The sequence below is a fragment of the Salvelinus sp. IW2-2015 genome, linkage group LG4q.2, assembly GCF_002910315.2.
Source record: "Salvelinus sp. IW2-2015 linkage group LG4q.2, ASM291031v2, whole genome shotgun sequence".
NCBI classification, from domain to species: Eukaryota; Metazoa; Chordata; class Actinopteri; order Salmoniformes; family Salmonidae; genus Salvelinus; species Salvelinus sp. IW2-2015.
The window spans coordinates 27,176,658-27,195,357 of NC_036843.1; the positions used below are offsets into that span (position 1 = coordinate 27,176,658).

The 18,700-nt window shown below is 41.3% G+C and overlaps 1 protein-coding gene across 1 annotated transcript; it reads left to right on the plus strand.

The window, feature by feature from the left end:
• The first annotated feature begins 1,328 nt into the window (after nt 1–1,328).
• Nucleotides 1,329–18,675, plus strand: LOC111963561 (pancreatic secretory granule membrane major glycoprotein GP2). The gene is made up of 9 exons (XM_023987097.3): nt 1,329–1,609; nt 2,217–2,359; nt 2,578–2,682; nt 9,497–9,657; nt 10,017–10,152; nt 15,091–15,185; nt 16,325–16,490; nt 16,775–16,889; nt 18,230–18,675. The coding sequence occupies exons 1-9, from the start codon at nt 1,522–1,524 to the stop codon at nt 18,403–18,405; spliced, it is 1,185 nt and encodes a 394-aa protein (XP_023842865.1). The 5' UTR covers nt 1,329–1,521; the 3' UTR covers nt 18,406–18,675.
• The last annotated feature ends 25 nt before the right edge of the window (nt 18,676–18,700 follow it).

Sequence of the window (18,700 nt, forward strand, 5' to 3'; positions counted from 1 at the left end):
AGGATCCATTGAAGCTGGTTGTCTGGTGGGATAATGACAGACAATCACAGTCTAACTGTTCAGCTCGTCTTATTTGCAAACCCCCCCAAAACATGTTTCTATGTCCGTATAATGTAGGCTGAAAAATCAACTCGTAAAAAGTTAAATTCCAACGAAAAAAATATGGTACAATTGTCTTAAAATGTTCCTCATGTTCTAGCTTGCTTTCCAGTGCTCCTTGTCTGTTACACACACACACACACACACACACACACACACACACACACACACACACACACACACACACACACACACACACACACACACACACAGTTAGAGCATTGGCAGTGTCAGTGAACTGCCCGTGACTCATTGGCAGGCCTTCTTTTCATCTCACTTTGTGTATCCCAAATGGCACCTTATTCCCTATATAGTGGATTACGTATTACTGGAGCCCTATGTGTGCCCTGGTCGAAAGTAGTGCACTATATAGGGAATAAGGTGTCCTTTGGGACGTAGCCATTGACTGGGGTTCCCGCACCAGTAAAGATTTCACAATGGCCTTTAAAAATGTATGTACAAAAGACGGCAGACAAAAGAGCAGTACCACCCATGTACTACTGCCCCTGTTTACATGTTAATGAGTCTGCTTGTTGATGTGTGTAGTAAGACGATGTAGTTKCGTAGTTGTAAGATGTTTACTAAGAGGGCATCTCCGGCAACGGCCTAGTTGTATGGCTGCAGCCCAAGTGGCACAATTTTTCCTACGTAGTGTGCTACTTTTGACAAATAGTAGTGCACTATATTGGGAAGAGGGTGCCATTTGCGATGCAGATTTATGTGTGTTACCTCGGACTACTTCCTACAACCTCGGTTTCCCCTATTCATATGTGTAATCTCATTGTTGGTGGGGACATCATTCAGGCTGGGTTTAAAAAAAAGGTCCAATGCAGCTGTTTTTAATCTCAATATCAGATAATGTCTGGGTAACAATTAAGTATCCTACTGTGATTGTTTTTCAATTCAAATTGTCAAAAAGAAACAAAAATTATCTGTTATTGGCAGAGAGGTTTAGAACTCTTTTTTTATTGGTCTATTAAATATTACCACATGGTGATGTCACCATGGAAGGCCAAAACTCCATCCTACCAAAACAGGCTGAAATTTCAGGCAGCCTTTTCAAACAGCTCTTACACTAAAAGGGCATTATCATAATTTTCAAAATGTCACAACGTTATTCCAATCGCATAGTGTGGAWATATATATAAAATACAAGGAAATCTTGTTTTTGACTGCACTGGGCCTTTAAGGTCTGAAGAGAGGGAAGAAAGGGGGGAGGCTGGGCCCCAGTCCTTGTTCATTAGAGCTGTGTTTGGAGGGCTGCACTGATGGCGGACTACATCTGAACCTGACAGCTACACTGTGGTGAATAGCTCAAAAGATTCAAAAATCTGGGAGAAAGTGCCAAGAAGACAGGAGTCTAAGGTTGCGAGTGTCTGACAGTAGATAAYCCAAAGAGAGAGAGAGAGAGAAACTTTGAAGATGACACCTGCCAGTTTGGTGTTAGGCTGGTTCCTGCTCGCTGTGAGGACAGTCAACTCTGCTGTGTATCTGGACCCTGAGGAAGAGGGTGAGTTCAGTTCACGTCAACACCACTGGGATCCAACTACTTCAGGGTTGCTATAATCCCGTTTTTTAAAGCAGGGAATACGATGAGAGAATCCTCCAAGCTGGAATTCTCTTCAACCAAGCTTTTTGATAAACAAATACATTTTGGGGACGTTTTCAGGAATTTTGCAACCATATTCGTGAGCAAATGTCAAGTTGAACATCTGTTTTTGTAACTGTTTGTTGATGTGGGCTTAATGTTTGATGGATCTTTTTCAACAATAAGAACCTGTTCAAATCTAGAGATCACATGTATTACAGAAGCAGCATGTTGTCACAGGGGAAACTGTTTGGAGTTTGTGARGGAACATGTAGGAGAATGGAATCTATAGATTTAACCTTGTCGTAACAACACTGATATTGTCACATACAGTGTGGCACAGAACATTCTTAATCAACTGCCCTTATAATAACGGTATAGGTGCACATATTGATGTACAATGTAWTACATTTAAAACTCCATTTAACAGATTTAATGCCATCTCATTTTACGTTATGATATTTCACATGTGATTTCATGTTCTGTGATTTCATGTGATGTGATTTCATGTTATCTGATTTCATGTCAGGGTCAGGGGGACAGGATGTATTTGTAGTCCCTCTGACTCCTTCCTCTCGCCAAGAGCTGAATGAAACTGTCCTCTGCACCAATGARCTGATGAAGGTGGTCATTCCCAGTGCCTTCTTCCTCAACAAAGTGCCACCCGTTTATGTAAGTTCTGTTTCACCTAGAATTAATATTTCTTTGTAATACAGTTACCTTACCATTAATCTACTGTTAAATTTGGTATTATAGATTACTGCCTGTGTGCTGTGTCATATTGTGCAATATCTTGCTCTAGTAATCTCAGCACCCAAAACCAAATCACCTTTTTAATATTAGGCTGTCACGTGGGTCTACTGCAACTCTCWAGTAATCCCCTCTCTTAGGTCTGGGATTTGCACCTAAATGACCCGGAATGCCGTGGTGTTGAGATTGGAGATGACTATGTCTTCAGCATCAAGACTAATCTCTCTGACTGTGGGACGATCCTGGTAAGACTGAGTTTTTCCCTTTGGGCATGCCCTTTCATTCCAGGGGCATCGCAATTCTGTAATGATTGCTTTGGAAAATTTACATTTACTTGTGTACGCCAACTATGAAGGATTTAAATCCGTAAAGTAAACAAAGTAGTAACCTTTGTCATTCAGAGCTTCCCAGACAAAGTAGAAAGACATTAGTACCAGGAACATAGAGATAAACTACAGTTYGGATTCCTTTCACCAATCACATAAAATCCCCATCACAGTAAATTACCTAATTTTACGATGCACTTCTGTTTTACTAAGCTCTGGCCTCCTGTCTGGTGTAGTGTTGTAGAACCTCCCTGCACTAGTTTGTGTGAGCTAAATAGGAGTTTGGATAGACGCWATGCTTAAAATGACTAGCATAAATAATATGTCTTGTTTTCCTTTATAAGTTACATATACACTCACTGGCAAGTTCATTAGGTACACCCATCTAGTACCGGATCGGATCCCCCTTTGCCTCCAGAACAGCCAGAACAACAGAATTTTTCAAGGCATGGATTCTACAAGGTTTCGGAAATGTTCCACAGGGATGATGGTCCATGCTGACGCGATGGCATCACGCAGTTGCTGCAGATTGGACTGAGGTACATTCATGCTGCAAACAGCCCTTTCCATCTCATCCCAAAGATACTCTATTGGGTTCGGTCAGCAACAATGTTCAGATATGGTGTGCCGTTCAATCGTTGCTCAATTGGTATCAAGGGACCTAACGTGTGCCAGGAAACATTCCCCACACCAGTACACCACTGCCAGTACACCACTGCCAGTACACCACTGCTACCAGCCTGTTCTGTTGTCACCAGGCAGGATGAGTCCATGGTCTCATGCTGCTTATGCCAAATCCTGACTCTGCCATCAGCATGACGCAACAGGAACTGGGATTCGTCGGACCAGGCAATATTTTTCCACTCCTCTATAGTCCAGTGTTGGAGATCGTGTGCCCACTGGAGCTGCTTCTTCTTGTTTCTGCTGTTTGAGTGGAACCCGGTCTGGCCGCCTGCTGCAATAGCCCTTCCTTTACAAGGACCGACGAGTTGTCCGTTCCGAGATGCCGTTCTGCACACCACTGTTGTACTYCACCATTATMTGTCTGTTTGTGGCCKGCCTGTTAGCTTGCACAATTCTTGCCATTTTCCTTCGACCTCTCGTCAACGAGCTCAGGCTGACTGGATGTTTTGTGTTTGTCTCACCATTTTCTGTAAACCATAGACACTGTCGTGCGTGAAAAGCCCAGAAGGCCGGCCGTTTATGAGATACCGGATCCTGCACGCCTGGCACGAACGATCGTATCACGCTCAAAGTCACTTAGGTCACTAGTTTTGCCCCCTCTAATGTTCAGTTGAACAATAACTTAATGACTCYATGCCTTTCTGSCTGCTTTATATAGCAAGTCACCTGACTCACTGTCTGTAAGAGCAGACCATTTTTGTAAATGGAGTGGTGTACCTAATAAACAGGCCGGTGAGTTTAGACCTCAGATATCAGCTTCCTGCACTGRAATAATCTTGTAATCTGTAGAACGAGAGAGGGAGAGACACASAGAGAGAGAMAGWAAGAGAGTGAGACAGAGAAAGGAAAGAGGGAGGGATAAGTAGCCTATATGAAAATAGGGAGTGTTGMTCCTCACAAGAGCTACTAGACTTTATTCAAAGCAGCAAGGATGGGTGGGAGCTTAAAGCTCTAAATTATCAGGGTTGACATAGAAATGAGGAGCGTGTTTTCAGACCTGCTGAATAGCCAGGCAATAAATCTTTTTTTTTTTGTAAGATTTTATTTTGGTTTTTAGACAATAGACAAGGACAATAGACAATTTAACAATTCACAGACATGGATCCACTAAACTAGACATGACGTTGGCTGGGATTTAACGCCCAACCTTCAACATAAAGAAAAAAAGACAAATAAATTTCAACAAACATTCATGACATCATATTTGCTCAMACCTGTTCCCACAGTATTGACACCTATGTTGTTTGTTCTCATAATAACATACTGTTTTTACTTTTCATCCATATAGTGCTTTAATTTTATGGCACACTGCTTCAAATTGTTCTATTTAGTTTATTTCTGTAGCCCCCATTTTTTCAATAATACTGCATTTGATTCATCCAATGTCTTAACGATGGAGGATCTGATCATCCCATTTACAGTTAATAAGTATAATAACTTTTTATTTTCAAAATGATTGCCAAGAAAAGGATTGTCCAACCCATTGGGTATCTCACCGCACGTTCGGCTGCCATGTCTTGAAAAKTGCAGATAGACGGATTAAAWGGTATTTTTAAATTGTAAAACTTCTGATAGCCAACTGTCTACCGCAAACCATAACTTTTGGAATTTATAGCACTCCTAGAAGGCATGAAATATTGAGTCATTGTTTGTTTTACACTTAAGATATGACTGCCGTTGTGCTGTAGAATTTATGGATTTTCTCTTGTATAATGCATTTTGTACATTATTTGATACTGGATTAAGCATACATTTAACTGTAATTTTGTTAAATTATAATACACRCCCTCCATCTTGTGCCAACATCAGTTCTTTTTAGGTCTTGGTTCCAATAGTATATTTTTTTCTAAGAGATTTCCAGTAGGATATGCTTTCTGTAAGGTTTTGTACATCTTACCTAACATATAGTATCCTTTTTGGACTCAAATAGGATTCCCTCAATAAAATATTTCAGATCGAAATTGTATGGTATAAAACTTGTAAGTTACATGTATTTCAAAATGTCTACATTGGTCACTCCAAATTGCTTTTTAATTCTGTCATGGAAATAATTTTATATTACCCAAGAAGTAATTTGTGGGCCAAACATAGTGAGTGGTAGGCCCAGTGGGGGCTATATTAATACCCTGGTGTTGTTAAGTCTGGACAGTAAGGCCAAGGGTCAATTCATCCTTCTCAATGGCCATGGGACCAGTACTCCTTTTGCCCACAACACGGATCCGAGGACAACCCTCAACACGGATCTGAACACAACCCTGTCACACCTTATCATCCAACCCCTCTTTATAGTTTCTGCCTACGTCAGTAGCCGGCTACTAAACATTTCCACTGTAATAATCGCACATTCTTCAGTCACAGAAAACCACAGGGTTGCTGCCTACTGTACATAGTTAGAGGCTCTGTTTGGGGAAAGTGTCATCTTGGAACCCAGAACCAAATCTTGCGTGGACTGGCKAGCTACTCAATTTGACATTTATGTTAACAGTCTTGTCACACGAGACTAAGGAAAGAGTTTMCTAAAGAAGAATGGCTTTTAATAATGTAATAATATATACCATTTAGCAGATGCTTTTATCCAAAGTGACTTACAGCATACGTGCATACAGGCATTTGGTGAATGTAGCAGGGTTTGTGATGAGAATGCTGTTCATTGACTACAGCTCAGTGTTCAACACCATAGTCCCCTCCAAACTCATCACCCTGCTTGGGACCCTGGGACTGACACCCTCCCTGGGCCGAGCTTCCTGCCATCCAGGACCTCTATATCAGGCACACCGCCAGAGGAAGGCCCTAAAAAAATCTGCTACCGTCTGGCAAATGGTACCGGAGCATCGGCTCTTGGATCAACAGGCTCCATGACAGCTTCTACCCCCAAGCCATAAAACTGCTAAATAACCAGACTGTTAGATAGTCAATTAATGGTACCCAAACTATGTGCACTGACCGTACATACACTCACTAGACTATACACTGAGTGTACCAAGCATTAGGAACACTTTCTTACTGAAGAGTTGCACCCRCCCCCCCACCACCACCACCCTTGCCCTCAGAACAGCCTCAATTTGCCAGGGCAAGGACTCTACAAGGTTTCGAAAGCGTTCCACAGGGATGTTGGCCCATGTTGACTCCAATGCTTCCCACAGGTGTGTCAAGTTGGCTGGATGTCCTTGGGGTGGTGGACTATTGTTGATACACACGAGAAACTGTTGAGCAGTTCTTGACACAAATCGGTGCGCCTYGCACCTACTACAATACCCRGTTCAAAGGCGCTTAAATATTTTGTCTTGCCCATTCACCCTTTGCATGGCACACATACAGTACACAATCCATGTCTCAATTGTCTCAAGGCTTAAAAATCCTTCTTTAACCTGTCTCCTCCCCTTCATCWACACTGAATGATGTAAATAAGGGATCATGGCTTTCACCTGGATTCACCTGTACCTCTATGTCATGGAATGAGCAGGTGTCCTTAATATTTTGTACACTCAGTGTATATACACATTACACACAAACTTTTACACGCTGCTACTCTGTTTTCTTTATTTTAATCTTATTATTATCTATCCTGATGCCTAGTCACTTTACCCTGCCTTCATGTACATATCTACCTCAAATACCTTATTATTATTATCTGAGCTAGTCACTTTACCCTGCTTCATGTACATATCTACCTCAAATACCTTATTATTATCTATCCTGATGCTAGTCACTTTACCCTGCTTTATGTCCATATCTTCACTCAATACCTTTTATTTATCCTGATGCCTAGTCACTTTACCCTGCTTCTGTACATATCTACCTCAAATACCTTATTATATCTATCCTGATGCCTAGTCACTTTACCCTGCCTTTATGTACATATCTTCCTCAAATACCTTATTATTATCTATCCTGATGAGTCACTTTACCCTGCTTCATGTACATATCTACCTCAAATACCTTATTATTATCTATCCTGATGCTAGTCACTTTACCCTGTCCTTATGTACATATTTCCTCAAATACCTTATTATTTTATCCTGATGCCTAGTCACTTTACCCTGTCTTCATGTACATATCTACCTCAAATACCTTATTATTATCTATCCTGATGCCTAGTCACTTACCCTGTCTCATGTACATATCTACCTCAAATACCTTATTATTATCTATCCTGATGCCTAGTCACTTTACCCTGTCTTCAATGTACATATCTACCTCAAATACCTTATTATTATCTATCCTGATGCCTAGTCACTTTACCCTGCTTCATGTACATATCTACCTCAAATACTTATTATATCTATCTGATGCCTAGTCACTTTACCCTGCTTCTGTACATATCTACTCAAATACCTCAGGCTTCTACCATTGCTGGTACTAGATATTCTGTATATAGCTCCACATTGACCTGGTACTGATAATTCTGTATATAGCTCCACATTGACTGGTACTGATAATCTCTGTATATAGCTCCACATTGACCTGATCTGATAATCTCTGTATATAGCTCCACATTGACTGTACTGATAATCTCTGTATATAGCTCCACATTGACCTGGTACTGATAATCTCTGTATATAGCTCACATTGATCTGTATTTGTTCTCTGTAAATAGCTCAACATTGATCTGGTACTGGTACTCCCTGTATATAGCTCCACATTGATCTGGTACTATTGTATATAGCTCCACATGATTGTACTGGTACTTCCTGTATTTAGCTCCACATTGATCTGGTCTTCTGTATTAGCTCCACATGATCTGGTATCTTCTATATAGCTCACATGCTGTACTGGTACTCCTGTATATAGCTCCACATTGATCTGGTACTGGTACTCCCTGTATATAACTCCACATTGATCTGGTACTGGTACTTCTGTTATAGCCTCACATTGATCTGGTACTGGTATCCTCTGTATATAGCTCACGTTGATCTGGTACTGGTACTTCCTGTATTATAGCGCCACATTGATCTGGTACTGGACTTCCTGTATATAGCTCCACATTGATCTGGTACTGGTATTCCTGTATATAGCTCACAGTGATCTGGTACTGGTACTCCTGTATATAGCTCCACATTGATCTGGTACTGGTACTCTCTGTATATAGCTCCACGTTGATCTGGTACTGGTACTTCCTGTATATAGCGCCACATTGATCTGGTACTGGTATTCCTGTATATAGCTCACATTGATCTGGTATGCTGGTACTAATCTCTGTATTAGCTCCACAGTGATCTGGTACTGGTACTCCCTGTATATAGCTACACATTGATCTGTACTGGTACTCTCTGTATATAGCTCACATTGATCTGGTAACTGGTACTTCCTGTATATAGTACACATTGATCTGGTAACTTGGTACTTTCCTGTATATTTGCCTACACATTGATCTGGTAGCTGGTCCTTTCCTGTATATCGCTCCATTCTTGTGTGTTGTATTTTGTTACTATTTGTAGCCCTTTCCTGTAGTCAAATTACCTCGTGGACTCATGGGTGGAATGTATATTTTTCATAATTTCATAAATAGTAAACATTATTTGAAAAAAGAAACAACCGGGTTTTCTGTGGTTTATGTCAAACTGTTTTGTTATATTTCAGTCTTCTGTGATGTAAATAAAGTGTAATATTGGGGATGCAAACTAAAAATSGAATATATTTCAACTCTATATCTGACATGGTAAAGGTGCCTTCTTTTTTAAAGCCCATAACCATGTGTGTGAGGTGTATACTCTTGTTTCAAYGTAGATTTGTTAAAAACTACCAAGAAACACTCTGTGTGAKCCTGATTTAGCCCACMGCAGTAAAAGGTTAAACTGTGTGTCTTTGGGAAGGTCTTGTAAGCAAGCATTGATAGTAAAGTCTACACCAGTTGTATTCAAATTGTATTTTATTTGTGTTGCGTGCGTCATGGTTATCAATCTCCAGTTACTTCCTAAGTGACTCATTTAGCTGTGGAATAATGTACCAAGCCAGCCAGTACATCACGTTTGTCTGACTGATAGACTCATAGGTCTGCTCATAACCTTCATGTTTCCTTGACACTGTTGTTTCTCTGACGTCCTTCTAGGCATCAGATGATACACATATTATGTTCATAAACACCATACGCAACAACGATTTGGATGTCGTCACAAGGAACTACATCAACATCACGTTCGTCTGCCGTTACCCAATAAACTACATGGTYCAGCAGCCCAATGGGGAAAACATGATCAGAGTGGATGTCAAGTAAGATATCTAAGCTAAGGTTGAGAAAAAAAAATCACATTTGGTCATAGATTTACATTATGAGTTCACTAACACATGATTTAAACTTTAAATGTARGATTGTTCACACAGTCTTAATTGACCAAAGCATCTTATCTAAAAGGAGGACGTTTTATGTTCTATATGGTACTTACAGTTTATAGAAAACATCGATCCAATAACCTTTAAGATCTCTGTTGGACGATTCTAACTTCCACTTTAAGTRGAATTTTCACTTTAGTCATTCGTGTCAAAAATGTGACTTTAGTGGAAATTAGGATTCGCACCCTCATAACTGTAACTTGAGCACTGCACCTATACATCTATACTATTCTCTCCAGGACCATCACTCTGAACACAGAAGATGGGAACTTCTCTGTGTCCATGCTGCTTTATAAAGACGAAGACTTTGAGGACAAGTGGACCACTGTGCCCTCCCTGACCCTGGACGACAACATCTACGTTAAAGTGTTGATGGTAAAGATCACCATGTGATTTCTTTCTGTTTGATTCAGTGTCATGTACTGTCTCTTGTTATCTGTTGTATATTGCAACCACACTCGGCACCATCACACGGCCTTCTTAGGCATGGTGTTGTTGAAATATGAAATCAGAGCTGATCATGTAAAGATAACTAGCCTAACTAAATATCTGCTGGTTACTGGAAGTACCAACAAATGCGGTACAGAATTTGAACGATTCATAAGAGACCCATTAATCTGTAGAAGCTTACTGTGTCTGAGCCATTTGTGCTTCTTGTTGGATAAAGATAAGCACCTTTAGTGAATGTTGAGCTGAATGACCAGTCTTTGGCCCTGACCATAGACAGAGTTTGCGTTCCAAATGGCATCCTATTSCCTATATAGTGCATGACTTTTGACCAGGGCACATCGGGCACTACATAGGGAATAGGGTACCATTTGGGATATAACCCCAGTCATTGGCCCTGACCATACACATACAGTACTTGTCAAGTAGGGCATCGCCGGCAGGTAGCTTAGTGGTTACGAGACTTTGGGCCAGTAACCGAAAGGTCGCTGGTTCGAATCCCTGAGCAMCCTAGGTYAAAATCTGTTGTTGTGCCATTGAGCAAGGAACRTAACCCTAATTGCTCCTGTAAGTCACTCTGGATAAGAGCGTCTACTAAATTACTCAAATGTAAAATGAAAATTGTATTGGACACTAGACGTTGTGGGCAGCTAATCAACTACTCAGTCTGTGACAGACTGGACAGTAATGTGAGTGCTGCTGCTCTTGATCCTCTCTACTCTCTGTTGTTATCACTGTTCTGACCCCCTGCCTCTCTGTTGTTATCACAGGCTGTTATCACTGTTCTGACCCCCTGCCTCTCTGTTGTTATCACTGCTCTGACCCCGTGCCCTCTGTTGTTATCACAGGCTGCTATCACTGCTCTGACCCACTACCTCTCTGCTGTTATCACAGTCTGCTATCACTTCTCTGACCCCCTGGCTCTCTGCTGTTATCACAGTCTGCTATCACTGCTCTGACCCCCTGGCTCTCTGCTGTTATCACAGTCTGCTATCACTTCTCTGACCCCCTGGCTCTCTGCTGTTATCACAGTCTGCTATCACTGCTCTGACCCCCTGCCTCTATCACTGCTCTGACCCCCTGCCTCTTCTGCTACTATCTCACCTTGGCAACTTGGACTCTAGTTCTCTCGCTCTCTATTTCTCCCCACAGTATCTCTATCCTCACTCAATTCAATGCAAAGGGCTTTATTGGCATGGGAAACATGTTTATATTGCCAAAGGAAATGAAATAGATAATAAACAAAGATGAAATGATCAGAAATGAACAGTAAACCTTACACTCACAAAAGTTTCAAAAGAATAGAGACATTTCAAATGCTATGGCCATGTACAGTGTTTTAACCATGTGCAAATAGTTGAAGTATAAAAGGGGGCAGACATTTTGATCAAGAGAGACCTTAAGAAAATATGTACATTTTCTCTAACACTAAGCATACAAATATGTATTTTACACTTATAAAGGAAGGTGAAATCTTACACTTAGTCATTTTATAATTTGATTATGCTGTATTTAGAAAGCATATCAGTAATTTCCAACTTATTCATACAGTTTTGTTGAATAAGAAATACATCACGTTTTCATATTTGTACTGTGTACTTGAGCTTGTGTCCTTAAAAGTGACTACACCTCAGCAATGTATAACTATTTTTACCAGAAAGGTGAGATTTTAACCTTTCTTTGAGTATGCCGCATRACTAGTTATTGTTTATGGCCCTCTCATGATAACGAATTCCTTTTGGGGAATACGTAGATGACATTTAACTGGTATCCACCCATCTACACTGGATCTACACAAGTGACCTCAAWAAGGGATCATAGCTTTCATCTGGATTTACCTGGTCAGTCTATGTCATGGAAAGAGTAGGTGTTCTTAATAAACCAATTACTGTAGTAGGCACATTTGGGCAGTCTTGACACTACATTTTGAACAGATATACAATGGTTCATTGGATCTTGACTAAAACGTTGCACATACACTGCTGCCATCTAGTGCCTGGGCTGGAATAATACAATGTGGCCTTTCTCTTGCATTTCAAAGATGATGGTACAAAAAAATWKAAAAAAATATGGATGTTTTTTTCTTTGTATTATCTTTTACCAGATCTAATGTGTTATATTCTCCTACATTAATTTCACATTGCCACAAACTTCAAAGTGTTTCCTTTCAAATGGTATCAAGAATGTGCATATCCTTGCTTCAGGTCCTGAGCTAAAGGCAGTTAGATTTGAGTATGTCATTTTAGYCAAAAATTGAAAAAAAGGGTTGGATCCTTTTGAATACTCATTGTAGTTTGTATTTACAATGGTGTTTGTACTTCACTGGTTGCCCTTTTCATGTAGCAACAGCTCACACATCTTGCTGCTGTGATGGCATGTGTAACGGATGTGAAATGGCTAGCTAGTTAGCGGTGGTGCGCGCTAATAGCGTTTCAATCGGTTACGTCACTCGCTTTGAGACCTTGAAGTAGTGGTTCCCCTTGCTCTGCAAGGGCCGCGGCCTTTGTGGGTGTCAGTTGTTGATGTGTGCAGAGGGTCCCTGGTTCGCGCCCGGGTCGGGGCGAGGGGYCGGTCTAAAGTTATACTGTTACACATGCTATGGTATTTATATACAGTCGTGGCCAAAAGTTTTGAGAATGACACAAATATTAATTTTCACAAAGTCTGCTGCCTCAGTTTGTATGATGGCAATTTGCATATACTCTAGAATGTTATTAAGAGTGATCAGATGAATTGCAATTAATTTCAAAGTCCCTCTTTGCCATGCAAATGAACTGAATCCCCAAAAAACATTTCCACTGCATTTCAGACCTGCCACAAAAGGACCAGCTGACATCATGTCAGTGATTCTCTCATTAACACAGGTGTGAGTGTTGACGAGGACAAGGCTGGAGATCACTCTGTCATGCTGACTGAGTTCGAATAACAGACTGCAAGCTTCAAAAGGAGGGTGGTGCTTGGAATCATTGTTATTCCTCTGTCAACCATGGTTACCTGCAAGGAAACACATGCCATCATCATTACTTTGCACAAAAAGAGCTTCACAGGCAAGGATATTGCTGCCAGTAAGATTGCACCTAAATTAACCGTTTATCGGATCATCAAGAACTTCAAGGAGAGCTGTTCAATTGTTGTGAAGAAGCCTTCAGGGCGCCCAAGAAAGTCCAGCAAGCGCCAGGACCATCTCCTAAAGTTGATTCAGCTGCGGGATCGGAGCACCACCTGTACAGAGCTTGCTCGGGAACGGCAGCAGGCAGGTCTGAGTGCATCTGCACGCACAGTGAGGCAAAGCCTTTTGGAGGATGCCCTGGTGTCAAGAAGGGCAGCAAGGAAGCCACTTCTCTCCAGGAAAAACATCAGGGACAGACTGATATTCTGCAAAAGGTACAGGGATTGGACTGCTGAGCACTGGGGTAACGTAATTTTTTCTGATGAATCCCCTTTCCGATTGTTTGAAAAGCTTGTCCGGAGAAGACAAGGTGAGCGCTACCATCAGTCCTGTGTCATGCCAACAGTAAAGCATCCTGAGACCATTCATGTGTGGGGTTGCTTCTCAGCCAAGGGAGTGGGCTCACTCACAATTTTGCCTGAGAACACAGCCATGAATAAAGAATGGTAGCAACACATCCTCCGAGAGCAACTTCTCCCAACCATCCAGGAACAGTTTGGTGATGAACAATGCCTTTTCCAGCATGACAGAGCACCTTGCCATAAGGCAAAAGTGATAACTAAGTGGCTCGGGGAACAAAACATTGATATTTTGGGTCTATGGCCAGGAAACTCCCCAGACCTTAATCCCATTGAGAACTTGTGGTCAATCCTCAAGAGGCGGGTGGACAAACAAAACCCTACAAATTCTGACAAACTCCAAGCATTGATTATGCAAGAATGGGCTGCCATCAGTCAGGATGTGGCCCAGAAGTTAATTGACAGCATGCCAAGGCGGATTGCAGAGGTCTTGAAAAAGAAGGGTCAACACTGCAAATATTGACTCTTTGCATCAACTTCATGTAATTGTCAATAAAAGCCTTTGACACTTATAAAATGCTTGTAATTATACTTCAGTATTCCATAGTAACATCTGACAAAAATATCTAAAGACACTGAAGCAGCAAACTTTGTGGAAATTAATATTTCTGTCATTCTCAAAACTTTTGGCCACAACTGTACATTTTATTTTTCAAATTCTTTGTGGGTCTGTGTAATCTGAGGGAAATATGTCTCTCTAATATGGTCGTACATTTGGCTAGGAGTGGGCACATAGCCTGTCTTCTCTTGAGAGCCAGGTCTGCCTACTTCGGTCTCTCTCAATAAGGCTATGCTCACTGAGTCTGTACATAGTAAATGATCTTAATCTTTCCTTAATTTTGGGTCAGTCACGGTAGTCAGGTATTTTGCCACTGTGTATTCTCTGTTTAGGGACAAATAGCATTCTAGTTTGCTCTGTTTTTTTGTTAATTCTTTCCAATGTGTCAAGTAATTATCTTTAAGTTTTCTCATGATTTGGTTGAGTCTAATTGTGTTGCTGTTCTAGGGCTCCGTGGGGTCTGTTTGTGTTTGTAAACAGAGCCCTAGGACCAGCTTGCTGATGGGAATCTTCTCCAGGTTCATCTCTCTGTAGGTGATGGCTTTGTTATGGAAGGTTTGGGAATCACTTCTTTTTAGGTGGTTGTAGAATTTAACGTTTATTTTCTGGATTTTGATAATTAGCGGGTTTTGTCCTAATTCTGCTCTGCATGCATTTTTGGTGTTTTACTCTCTATTTGTTGACCTGGTCAAAATATTTAATGACTGCAGGCCTGAGTCACCTCTTTGTGTGTGTGTGTGTCACTGACTGCAGTCCTGGTTTGTCTCGCTCTCACTTAGATACCGGCTCATCTTTTGCTGCGTGTGGAGAGATGCTGGGCTACCCCAACCAACGACCCGTACAGCAACATCCAGTACACCTTCATCAAGGACAGGTCTGTTCAAAGGGAAGTTAAACATTATATCACTGTGTATAATAAGCTCCTCTCACCACATCTTGCTTTATATTTCATTCTGTTTGATAGAATTCATAAATATGTTATGGAGGCCTATCTAAATGTATATTTTTGTAGTGTCACATTTTCAACCACACTTGACACCAGCACACAGTCCTCTGGGAATGGTGTTGTTGAAATATGAAATAAGAGCTGCTGAATTGCTTAGACAAGAGACCTGGGGGTGACAACTTCAGACCCCTGTCACATGACCCTGTCTGAGGCCATATAGATTTCAGACCCCTGTCACATGGACCAGGCCCTGTCTGATGTCCCGTTCATGTCATGTCGGAAACCCCAAAATTTCCGACTTGCTTACGTGTGGTAGAAAGATGATATCAGAGTTTCCCACTTGGGAAGTATCAGACTCAACCAATAGGAAGTTCTACGCAAATAACTTACGTTCATTTTAAATCTGAGGTCCCGAGTTTTCGACATGACGTGAACACTGCATCAGCCATATGCATTTCAGCTCAACAACTGTGCATGTCGTTGACAACCAGGAGGTATGTTGTACTGTTAGCAACAGCACAGCAATGACTTGCACAAGGACTTTTGTTCACTACGTCTGAGGAGAAAACACTTCGGAGGATCTGTCTTGTCATTCCAAGAATACTAATGTTAATGTGTTTGCATTCCCATTATGAAAGACGGATATGTCACAATAGCAAAGTTCTCTGCTCTTACATTGGCATGTGTTCAATCAAAACCAGCGACTGTAGATTCTACACCAGTTTTTTTTGTACCAGATGTTGGAATAGTTTACTAGGAATTATAGGGAGATCCATTAAAATTTTGAGTTTTATTAACCAACACATTCTAAAATGTATGATATCTTATTCAACGGTTGCACATGCTGCCTCTGATACTGATACGATCCATTGCCTGTTCTCTCTCTCTCTCGCTTTCTCTCTCTCTCTCTCGCTTTCTCTGGCTCCCTCTCTCTTTTTCTCTGGCTCCCTCTCTCTTTTTCTCTGGCTCCCTCTCTCTTTTTCTCTGGCTCCCTCTCTCTTTTTCTCTGGCTCCCTCTCTTTCTCTGGTTCCCTCTCTTTCTCTGGCTCTCTCTCGGTCTGTCTCAGCTGCCCCGTTTTGTCAAACGAACCGTTGACAGTGCTGAAGAATGGACAGGGGCCAGAGGCTATGTTCAGGATACAAATGTTCAAGTTCGTGGGTAGCTCTTACAAGGATGTGTTTCTCCACTGCAATGTTCAGATCTGTCACAACACACTTGGGGTCTGTCAGCCTGTGAGTGATCCCTCCCCCTTTCTTCATAAAGACGATGCTCACTGGCTCGTTCAAACCCTAGTTTATAGCAAGGGCCTACTGCTGTCATAAAATAGACAACAAAACACACTTCTTTTTTATGTCTATTATTGCAATGAACTTTCATTTTGGAAAATTTAAAACAAAAAGTAAATATGGTAATTAGACTGGGTAATAATACTGTAATTAAACTATATATATTTGCTTGCTGTACCTTAATATGTCTCCCTAATTTATATTGTTGATTACTACCCTTCATTTAACAGAACTGTTCTGGTGAGGATAACAATGGGCGGATGAGAAGAGATGTCACTACGGCCCATACAGTATCTTATGGACCAATCAGGCGACGTCTGCCTGAGAGTGACCAACCCAGCCTGAGTAAGTCTCCCAATAAAGSCTCTTTATTTACCATAACCAACATACTGTACTGGGTCATGTTCAGTCGAGATAAAATGTTTATATTAGAGTGAAACAGTGAGGTACACTACCGTTCAAAAGTTTAGGAGGACAATTACATTAGAGTGTCTAGTTTGAGAAGCAGACGCCTCACAAGTCCTCAACTGGCTGTGTCATTAAAGAGTACCCGCAAAACACCAGTCTCAACGTCAACAGTGAAGAGGTGACTCCGGTATGCAGGGCCTTCTAGGCTGAGTTGTAAAGAAAAAGCCAAATCTCAGACTGGCCAATAAAAATAAAAGATTAAGATGGGCAAAAGAACACAGACACTGCAGAGGAACTCTACCTAGAAGGCCAGCATCCCGGAGTCACCTCTTCACTGTTGARGTTGAGACTGGTGTTTTGCGGGTACTCTTTAATGACACAGCCAGTTGAGGARTTGTGAGGCGTCTGTTTCTCAAACTACACACTAATGTACTTGTCTTCTTGCTCAGTTGTGCACCGGGACCTCCCACTCCTCTTTTGGTTAGAGACAGTTTGTGCTGTTCTGTGAAGGGAGTAGTACAAAGCATTGTACGGGATCTTCAGTTTCTTGGCAATTTCTCGCATGGAATAGCCTTCATTTCTCAGAACAAGAATAGACTGATGGGTTTCAGAAGAAAGGTCTTTGTTCCTGGCCATTTTGAGCCTGTAATCGAACCCACAAATGCTGATGCTCTAGATACTCAACTAGTCTAAAGAAGGCCAGTTTTATTGCTTCTTTAAATCAGCACAACAGTTTTCAGCTGTGCTAACATAATTGKAAAAGGGTTTTCTAATGAMCAATTAMKCTTTTAAAATGATAAACATGGATTAGCTAACACAGCGTGCCATTGGAAKACAGGAGTGATGGTTTCTGATAATGGGCCTCTACGCCTATGCAGATATTCCATAAAAAATKTGCCGTTTACAGCTACAATAGTCATTTGCAACYTTAACAATGTCTACACRGTATTTCMGATRAATTTGATGTTATTTTAATGGACAAAAWTGTTTTGCTTTTCTTTCAAAAACAAGGACATTTCTAAGTGACCSCAAACTTTTGAACGGTAGTGTACGTTGCAGATAGAAATGCCATGATAGAGTCAACGTGATTCCTTATTCTACACTTCAGAGAGGCTTGTTTGTCCTTCATAACATATTTCTATCTGAACGTTCCAAAATGTTGTGTCCTGCTGAACACACCCCAGCTCATTTATGTTTTCCGTTTTAAAAATGTTTTGCTAAGCGGTGCCCTACTGAATACGTCCCTGCATGTGGTTGACTGATCTCTTGCCCTGCAGACTCTGGAGGTGTCCCCTCAGTGGAGACCTTTGTCCTGGGAGGCCTACTTGTGGTCCTGCTGCTGTTCACTGGAGTGTTTGGGAGGCTGTGGCTGCGAACCAGACGCTCCTACCCAACACAGGAGGCTCAGCTCACCTTGTCCAACATACACCACAACTCAGAGGTCGCCCGCTGATCTAACCCAGCAGTTCAAGCAATGAAAACTGATATGAACCGGTACACGCAGACACACAGATTAAAGCATGCACAGGCATGCATGCACACATAAACACACATTACATTTCTGCATAAGGAAAGAGGAAAGTATGAATTGACTGTAGTTTGGGGTGTAAATAAAATCTCACTGTAGAAATTAGAGGGATTTTGAAGATGTAAATGAGAACATGTCTCTGCAAGGAGTGTTCTGTGTTTTTTTGTAGAGAAAAATAAAGGTATTTCAAAGAGCTGTTTATGGCGTTTAATTGTAATAT